Raw genomic sequence first — 10,587 nt, forward strand, 5'->3', positions numbered from 1 at the left:
CGAGCATTGTTTCGTTCTGCTGTGCATGGGGTCGCTATGAGTCGGTTCCGACTCGATGGCACCTGACAACAACAACAACAACAACAAATAGTATTATCTGATTCCATCACCTACTTATCCATTTTTCATTCTGTGGTGACTTTCATGTGGCTGTGATACTGGAAGCTATGTCACTGAATTTTTCAATACCAGCAAGATATTTAAGTATTGCAGGTCTGAGGCTACGGTGGACAGGTTTTATCAGAGCTTCCATACTAATAAAGACTAGAAGGAAGGGGAGACTAACTACTTCTGAATGGTTAGCCACTGAAAATCTTTTGACTAGGAGTGGAACATTGTGAGATACATTGACAAAAATGAAAACACAATTCATAGCAGCAGAACATTATCAGATTCTGTGACAGAAGATGAGCTCACATGTTGGAAGGCACTCAAAGCATAATTGTTGAAGAGCTGCCTCCTCAAAGTAGAGTTGATCATAATGATGTAAATGTATCAAAGCTTCCAGGACCTTCATTTGCTGATGGGGTACAATGGAAAATGAGGAAAAACAACTGCAAACATCCATTAATTGTCAAAACACTGAATGTATTAAGTGGGAATCTAGGAATATTTGGAGTTGTCAAAACTGAAATGGAACACATCAAGTTTCATATCCTAGACATTAGTGATGTGAAATGGACAGGTATTGACCATTTTGAATCTGATGATCATATTGCTTACAAAAGCAAGAAATGACTAATTGAAAAGCAATGGTGTCCCATTCATTGTCAAAATAGTTCTAATGTTTTCTATGTTGGAACAATTATTGGAAATGTGAAAGAGTTGGCATCCATGTTTCAGGGGGTCATCAGTGACAGAAATTTTAGCTATTCTACCAGGTATTCATTTGAAATACTCCATAGAGGTGCACTTCAGAGGGAAGGAACCTTGTTCCAAAAATAAAAAACAAAACAAAACGAGAGAAGAAGTTGGAAGGAATACACAACCACTGCATCAAAAAAAAACAACACCAAAAAACCTGATCAATGTTCAACCATTTCAAGAGGTAGCATAGCTCAAGAACCAATAGTAAAAGGAGGAAATCCAAACACCACTGAAAGCATTGGCAAAAAAAAAAAAAAAAAAAAAACGGTTCCAGCAAATGACAGAATACAAACTGAAATGTTTTAAAAGCTGATGTAGCACTGAAGGAACTCGTTCATCTATGCCAACAAATCTGAAAGACAGTTACCTGGTCAATTCATTGGAAGATATCCATATTTATGCCCATTCCATAGAAAGGTGGCCAAACAGAATGCCGAAATCATTGAACAGCATCACTTTCAAGTAAAATTTTGCTGAAAATAATTCAAAAATGATTACAACACTATATCAACAGGGAGTTGCCAGAAATTCAAGTCAGATTCATAAGAGGATGTGAAACAAGGGATATCATTGCTGATGCCAGAAGGATCTTGGCTGAAAGCAGAGAATACCAGAAAAAAAAATGTTTAGTTGTACTTTATTGACTAAGCAAAAACATTTGACTGTATGGATCAAAGCAAACTAAGGATAAAATTGTGAATAATGGGTATTTCAGAACACTTAATTTTGCTTATAAGAAGTCTGTACAGAGATCAAGAGGCAGTTGTTAGAACAGAACAAAGGGATAGTAAATAGTTTAGAATCAGGAATGGTATGCACCAGTGTTGCATCCTTTCACAATATGTATTCGGTCTGTATGCTAAGCAAATAGTCCAAGAAACTGGATTATATGAAGAAGAACGTAGCATCAGGCTTGGAGAAAGACTCATTAGCAGCCTGCAATATGCGATAACACATTCTTGGTTGCTGGGAATGAAGAGGACTTAAAATACTTACTGAAGAACATTAAAGACTATAACCTTCAGTTTGGATCTCACCTTAATATAAAGAAAATATGAAATCCTCACAATTAGACCAATACATAACCTCAGGCTAAATGGATACGGAAATTAAGCTGTCAATGACTTCATTTTGTTTTGATCCACAATCAGCACTCATAAAAGCAGCAGTCAAAAATTCAAAGGATGTATTGAATTAGGCAAATCTGCTGCAAAAGACTTCTTTAAAGTGCTCAAGGGCACAGATTTCAGTTTGAGGCCTGAGGGGCACCTGACACAAGCAGTGGTATTTTCAATAGCCTCATATACATGTGAATGTTGGGAATGAATAAGAAAGACTGAAGAAGAATCCATGCATTTAAATTATGGTGATGGATAAGAATATTTAAAGTACTATCAACTACCAGAAAAACAAACAAACCTGTCTTGGAAGTCCACAGTACTTTTAATAATTGTGTTCATGTGGAACCTGTACACAGACTAATAAACAGAAAAAGGGGGATACAGCATGGCTTAAAATCAGTAAAGTTGTGTGTCAGAGTTGTATTCTTTTACCATATTTATTCAATTAGTATGCTGAGCAACAATCCCAAATAATCTGAAAAGTTGGACTGTAACAAAAAGATAGCGCCAGGATTGGAGGAAGATTTATTAACATCCTACCACATGCAGATGACACAACCTTGCTTGATGACAGTAAGAAAGACTTAAATCACTTATGATGATCAAAACTACAATGTTCAATATGGGTTACACTTTAATGTAAAGAAAACAAAAATCCTCACAGCTGGACCAACAAACATCCTGATAAACAGAGACAAGATGGAAATTGTCAAAGATTTCATTTTAGTTCAATCCACAATTAAGGCTCATGGAAGCAGTAGTCATGAAATAAAATTGTGAATTTCATTAGGCAAATCTGCTGCAAAAGAACTTTAAAGTGTTAAAGAGCAAAGATGTCACTTTGAGGACTAAGATGAGGTTGACTTAGACCATGGTATCATTTATTGCCTTGTATGCATGGGAAAAATGGACAATTAATAAGGAAGACTGAAGTCATACATTGATGACTTTGAAGTGAGACAGTACTGAAGAATATTGAGTATACTATGGACTCAACAGAATCATGAACAAATATAACTTGAAAGAAGTACAATCAGAAGGATCCTTAAAAGTAAAGATTGAGAGACTTTGTCTCAGGTAATTTGAAAATGTTATTGGGCGGGACCAGCCCCTGGAGAATGTAGAGAAAGATCTTCAATGAGGTAAGTAGACACAGTGGCTGCAATAATAGGATCAAGCATAACAGCAATTATGGGATGGCACAGTACTGGGCATTGTTTTTGTTGTTATGAGTCAGATCAACACAAAGGCACATAATAATAGCATCATTATCAATTATTAATTAGTAGAGTCCTAGTGTGGCACTGTGTGTTAATGAGCCAGACTGCAAAACCGTTTGAACTGCAAGATCAGCGGTTCAAGCTCACCAGAGGCTCCTTGGAAACCCTATACAGGGTTGTTATGGGTAGGAACTGACTCAACGGCACTTAACAACAACAACAGTGTGGCACTGTGGGTTAATGCGCTAGACTGAAGAGTCAGTTTGAACCAAAAGGTCGGTGCAAGCTCACCAGACTCTTCTGAAACCATATACAGGGTCGCTATGAGTCAGAACCAATTTGATGGCATTTAACAACAGTCTAAATAGTGTATATTCTATTCATTTTGAATGTGGAAACAATCTAAGGCATTATTTTTTTCTAGTGATACATTTTGGGAAGAGGAAGGAATGAGATAAAATAGGTAGGTTTACAAAAGATAGAGGAAAACATTTTTAAATTTGGAGCTAAACTATTCTATGCTATCAAATACAAATCCAGATAATTTAGCTTTATCCATAGTAAACAAAAAAATTATACCACATTTCTTGCTAGATGTTTTTAAATATTAAATTTATATTTGTAACTTTTAGTATGAAAGTTATTTAGCTGAAATTAAAGTACAGGCACGATGAATATGTGCATCACAATACCAATAAAATACTAAACAGAATCGTACATTGCTTTTCCCCTATTTTTTAACTTCTGCATAATTGGTAGTATGTGTAGCAATATGGACATATTATAGTCTATCTATAGTAATTAAGGGAATATTTCCTCCAGTCGATCCTGTAGTGCTGCCGTACATTCACGCCTCCATATGGTGTTGAACGTTCCTCGGTGTGTAGATTATGGAACCAATATGTTCTGGGGTTAATTCAGTGCAAGGCTTAATTATGTGTGTAACCTTCCTTTCAGCTCATCACTTCTCCAACCCTCAAATGTTCTAGAAATAAATAATTAGATCAATTAAGAATTCATATAAGACATTTCTTTTTCTCTTTGACATAAATTGTTATTATGTTTCCCAAATGTGAAGTGGTGAAGAGTCTCATCTATATTCCTGTTTAAAAATTAGCATTGCATTTGAGCTCATGGATAAGTAAGGGTTTCTGTTCTTTTAGTAACATGCATGCTATTCCAAACTTAGTTAGCTTATTTTAGTTTAGTTTAGTTTTAATGCCAGGTAGTGGTAATTGTGGTTGTTTGTTGCTGTCAAGTCCTTCCCAACTCATGATGAACACATTGTTTTTCTTGGCTGTAACCTTAATGGATGCAAATTACCATGCTTTTTCTTCCAGGATATCACCAACATTTCTGTTAGGCTCTGAACACAAACTATTGGTACTATCTAGGAACCTTTTATAGCGTAGTTGTTACGAATCGGGCTGCAAACCTCACAGTCAGCAGTTCGAAATTACCAGCTGTTCCATGGGAGGAAGATGAGTCTTTCTGCTCCCCTAAAGATTTACAGCCTTGGAAACCTTATACAGGGTCACTATGAGTCGGAACCGACTCCACGGAACAACACAACAAGAACAACAAGGAACCTTTTATAGTAAGGTGGTGGTATTGTCGTTTGCTATTGAATCAGTTATGATTCTTACTGACCCTATGTGACAGACTAGAATGTCCCTAAGGGTTTTCTTGGCTGTAATCTTTACAGAAGCAGATCACCAGGTTTTTCTTCCATCAACCTTTTATTTAGCAGCCAAACACTTATCCATTGTGCTACTGGGCTCTTTTCAAGATTAAACTAGTATAGAAATATCCTAGGTGCAGAGCTAACACATCTACTTATGCTGAGAAACCAAACTGTTCACTGGCATTGGCTTTGACTCACTGTAAATGTATCTACATCTAAAAAGAATAATGACTAAATTGAAGACAAGCTCATGTGTGGTACTGGGATACAAAGTTACATGTTACACATATGTGCATTCAGAGGAAGATTCCTTAGGATGAGACTTGCCGTATATACCTGAAAGTTGGAAACAAAATCAATTTTCTTAAAAATTTTGGTTGTGGTTATTGTTAAGTGCCATCAAGTCAGTTCTAATTCATAGCAACCCGTATAGGGTTTCTAAGGAGTAGCTGGTGACCTTGAACCGCTGACCTTGCACTTCAAACTAACCTTACTCTCCAGTGTGTTAACTGACAATGCCACACCAGGACTCCTAGAAATTTGGGTAGAGCTAGGAAAAAACATCCAAATAGTTTCAATATAAAGTGTATTCTATTTTTGTTAGGATAATACTATGATTTTTTATTTGCATGTTGTTTTTCCATACTGTGTTAAGTCTTATTCAATATTTCTCCTAAGGATGCATTTGATTATAATAAATATGATTTTGCAAATGCTGTTATTATTTACAGAACAAATATTAGTCAATATTATACAATGATATCTTGGTAATTAATAAAGACAATATTACAGAACATAAAATTTAAAAATATAAAGTAAATCAAAACTTCTCTTTTATTTTTCTTTCTATAAGCATCACTGTAAAAATGAATTATGTGTTTAGTTAAAAAAACTTCTAGGCACAGTATAATAATAATATGGTTAAGGATAATTGTAAATAACCTGAAGAATGATGCTGATGAAAAATGTCACATAAATGTTTCTTATTCAATCATATTAATTTAGCAGAAAAATATTATCATTATTACAAAATCCACATAAAATTATGGGCAACACTGATTAAACATATAGTCATTATAAATTAATTTCTAATGCACTGTGATAGAATTGAGCATAACAAATTTATTCTGTAATTATGCAGATGCCATGCATACATCTATAACTGCTCCACTCTGACTTAATATGTGTTAATAATGGACTTTGTTTTGTTATTTTTCTTACCAGTCAATTCCCTTGTGATAGTTGTTCCCATTAAAGAACTGAACTTCTTCAAATGTTTTTGGGCTGGGTAGATTACTGATGATTGAAGGGTGCATAAGAAGAAATAAATAAAGGGCAGTTGTTCCTATGGGAAAAAAAGAAGGTAGAAGATTATATGTCAATAAAAGAAAAGACAAAATATTTGGCAGATTTTACACAAAATTAACACTTCAAAGACCAATTCTAACCAGTATCAAACTGATTTTCTGATAATTTCATACAGCACCAATTTCAGTATTTATTACTAACTTTTGTGACTATAATCAGTGAAACAATCAGTCTAATGTTAGTACATGGCCAAAGAGCAAGAGACTGATAACATAGTGAAAGGAAACTTCTGAAATTATGTGATTAACCTCTTCCTGCATCTCCCAAATCAGGTAAGTAACTAAAGAATAAAGGGTAAGAGGTGCCTCTATTTCTAGTATTAAGTACAGTACCTGAACATTGCAGATCATCAATTACAGTTAAGTTCAAAATACTTAAGTTAATTCAAACTATTCAACAGATATTTGATGAGTGCTCTCTAAGTATATCTACCACTCATCTGTCATTTTATCTTACTGTGGTGACTTGCATGTTGCTGTGATATTGAAAGATATGTCAATACTATTTTAAATACCAGTAAGTTATGGAGCTCTGGTAGCGTAATGCTTATGAATTAGGCTGTAAAACGCAAGGTCAGCAATTCAAAACTACCAGCTGTTACGTGGGAGAAAGACGAGGCTTTCTGCTCCCGTAAAGATTTACAGCCTCAGAAACCCTGTACAGGGTCGCTATTAGTCGGAACCGACTCCACGGCACATAACAACAGGTTAATTCATAAGGAGTCCTGATGTGGCTCTATAGGATTAGCACTCAACAACAAGATAGGTTTCAACTGCAGGTCAGCTGTTCAAACTTATCAGCTGCTCCTTGGAAACCATCTACAGGGACTCTATGAGTCAGACCAACTTGATGGCACTTAACAGCAACAACAACAGGGTCACCCATTGTGGACAGATTTCAACTGAGCTTACAAACTAAGACAGCCTAGGAGGAAGGAGAGGTGTAGTATTTCTGAATGTTTAGCCACTAAAACCCTTATGAATATAGTATAGTATTGTCAGATATAGTGTCTGAAGATAAAAACCTTATGAATAGCACCAGAACATTGCCAGATGTAGTGCAGGAAAATGAGCCCTTCAGGTTGAAAGACCCTCAAAGTAAACCTGGACCTCATTAGGATGGAATACACAGGAATTAAATTGACTCCATCTGTGAAAACAGGCTGTAGAAAAGCTCCATATCATTAGCCAAAACAGTGCTAGAGAAGACTGGGAAACACATCATCAATTGCTCATTTGCAAATTATGGTTGAAGTTGAAGAAAACTAAATCAAGTCCACAAGAGCCAAAATATAACCTTGAATACATCACATGTAAATTTAGAGATCATCTCAAGAACAGATTTGATGCATTATGTACCAATGACATAAGACCAGAAGAACTATGGGATGGCATCAAGAGTGTCATGCAGGGAGAAAACAAAATGACATAAAAATGACAGGAAAGAAATAAAAGATAAAAATGAATGTCAGAAGAGACTGAAACTTACTCTTGAGTGTAGAGAAGCTAAAGGAATAGGAAAAATGAGGAAGGAAAAAAGCTGAACAGAAAGTTTCAAAGGGCAGTTTGAAAGTCAAGTAGTATAATGAAATATGGAAAAACCTGGAGCTAGACAAACAAAAGGAAGCACACACTCAGTACTTCTTAAGCTGAAAGAATTGAATAAAAAATTCAAGCTTTGATTTGTAATACTGAAATATTCTATGGGCAAATTGGACTTATTGTGTAGAGCTATAGAATCATTACTGGACTTCAAACCACAATGTCAGCAGTTCAAACCCACCAGCTGCTCCTTGGAAACTCTAGACAGGGTCATTATGAGTCAGAACCAATTTAACAGCACTTACCAACAAAGGCAACAACATGGGAAAAATATTGAAATATACATAAAGCATCAAAAGAAGATGAAAGAAATATACAGAATCACTCTACCAAAAAGAAATGATTGATGTTCAGCCATTTTAAGAGGTAGCATATGATCAAGAACCAATGGAAGACGTCCAAGCTGCGCTGAAGGTATTGGTGAAAAACCAGGCGCTCACTGTCTGTCAAGAAATTTGGAAAACAGCTATCTGACCAACCTATTGGAAGATATCCATTTTTTCCCATTCCAAAGAGAGGTGACTCAACAGAGTATGGAAATCATTAATATCACAAACAAGTAAAATTTTGCTGAAGATAATCAGAAATGGTTGCAATAGTATATGGACAGGGAACTGCCAAAAATTCAAGCTGCATTCAGAAGATAATATGGGAGTAGGTATATCATTGTGTTCTCCAGACAGCTCTAAGTTGAAAGCAGAGGATATCAGAAATATGTTTGTTGTTGTGCTTGAGTGGCTTCAAGTTGACTGACTCATAGTGCCCCTACACACAACAAAATACTGCCCAGTATGTACAAACGTCACAATTGTTTTTTACTCTTGAGCTCATTGCTGTTGCCACTGTGCCAATTCATTTCATTGGGGACCTTCCTCTTTTTTGCTGACTCTCTACTTTATCAAGCATTATGCCCTTCTACAGGGAATGGTACCTTCTGATATAATCTCTGAAGTATGAAAGATGAAGTCTTGCCAACTTGGCTTCAAAGAAGCATTCTGACTGTACTTTTTCCAATATCTTTACTTATTTTTATTGACTATACATAGGCTTTTGACTGTATAGATCAGAGGTTGTTTTTATTAACTGTTGTCAAGTCAGTTCTGACTCATTCCAAAGAGCAGCTGGTGAGTTTGAACCACTGACCTTGCGATTCAAACTGTCCTGTGGTCCAGTGCTTTATCTTTTAGCGCGACACCAGGAGGGATGGGAAAACTTTTTTCTATCAAGTGCCATTTGGATATTTATAATATTTGCGGGATATACAAAATTATCAACCTAAAAATTGGCCTGAGATATTTGGCAAACATTTAATTAAATAATATAGGAGTCCTGGTGTAGCATCATGGGATAATGCACTGGAGCAAAGTCAGTTTGAACCACAAGGTCAGTGGTTGAAGATCACCAATCACTCCTTGGAAACACTATACAGGGTCATTTTGGGCTGGAAATGACTCAATAGCACTTAACAACAACAACATAGGATCAGCACTGGACAGTAAACCAGAAGGTTTGCAGTTCAAACCCACCAGCTGCTTTTTGGAAAACATACACAGAGTGGCCATAAGTCAGAACAGACCGGTCAAAACTTAAACAACAATGTTATGGCTGGAACTGCAGTTGCCTTGGCAGGGCCAGACTAAATGATTTCACAGGACTTATATGACCTGACCACCACTCGACTGTCAGTTTGTCATATTGTGGTGGCTTGTGAGTTGCTGTGATTCTGAAAGTTATGCCACTGGTATTTTAAATACCAGCATGGTCAGCCATGGTGGGCAGGTTTCAGATAAGCTTCCAGATGAAGATAAACTAGGAAGAAGGTGTGATGAACTACTTCTGAATATTTAATCACTGAAAATCTTATGAATAACAGAGAAACACTCTCAGATATAGTGCGGGAAAATGAGCCCCTTGTGTTGGAAGGCACTCAAAATGTGACTAGGGAAGAGCTGCCTCCTCAGAGTAGAGTTGACTGTGATGACGTGAATGGAGTAAAGCCCACGGAAGAAAGTCTGTGGGACCTTCATTTGCTGATGGGGCAAAACTCAAAATGAACACTGAAAATCGGAACGTGGAATGTACGAAGTATGAATCTGTAAAAACTGGAAGTTGTCAAAAATGAAATGGAATGCACAAACATTGATATCTTAGGCATTAATGAACTGAGATGGACTGGTATTGGCAACTTAGAATCTGACAACTACTTGGCTTATTATGCTGGAAGTGACAAATTGAAGAGGAATGCTGTTGCATTCATTGTCAAAAAGAACATATCCAGATCAGTCATGAGGTACAATGCTGTCTGTGATAGGATAATGTCCATGTGCCTACAGGGAAGCCCAGTTAATATCACTATTATTCAAATTTATGCATCAACCACTAAATCCAGTGAGGGTGAAATAGAAGAATTCTACCAACTTCTTCAATCTGAAATTGATCAAACATGCAATCAAGATGTATAGATCATTACTGGTGATTGGAATGCAAAGGTTGGGAGCAAAGAGAAGGATCAGTAGTTGGAAAATATGGCCTTGGTGATAGAAATGATGCTGGAGTTCACCTGATAGAATTCTGCAAAATCAATGATTTGTTCATTTCAAATACCTTCATTAGACAGCATAAGAGATGACTATACACATGGACCTTACCAGATGGAATACACAGAAATCAAATTGACTACATCTGCAGAAAGAGACGATGGAAAAACTCCATATCATCAGTGAAAA

General features: G+C 36.3%; 1 protein-coding gene across 1 annotated transcript in view; it reads right to left on the reverse strand.

The window, feature by feature from the left end:
* The window catches only part of NDST4 (N-deacetylase/N-sulfotransferase (heparan glucosaminyl) 4), a 600,446-nt gene that overhangs the window by 28,490 nt on the left and 561,369 nt on the right, over nt 1-10,587 (reverse strand). The window contains exon 9 of the mRNA XM_006872252.1: nt 6,114-6,237. Coding sequence (XP_006872314.1) covers nt 6,114-6,237 — 124 coding nt within the window. The remainder of the gene's footprint in view (nt 1-6,113; nt 6,238-10,587) is intronic.

The sequence above is a fragment of the Chrysochloris asiatica genome, unplaced genomic scaffold (genome assembly GCF_000296735.1).
Source record: "Chrysochloris asiatica unplaced genomic scaffold, ChrAsi1.0 scaffold00188, whole genome shotgun sequence".
NCBI lineage: Eukaryota > Metazoa > Chordata > Mammalia > Afrosoricida > Chrysochloridae > Chrysochloris > Chrysochloris asiatica.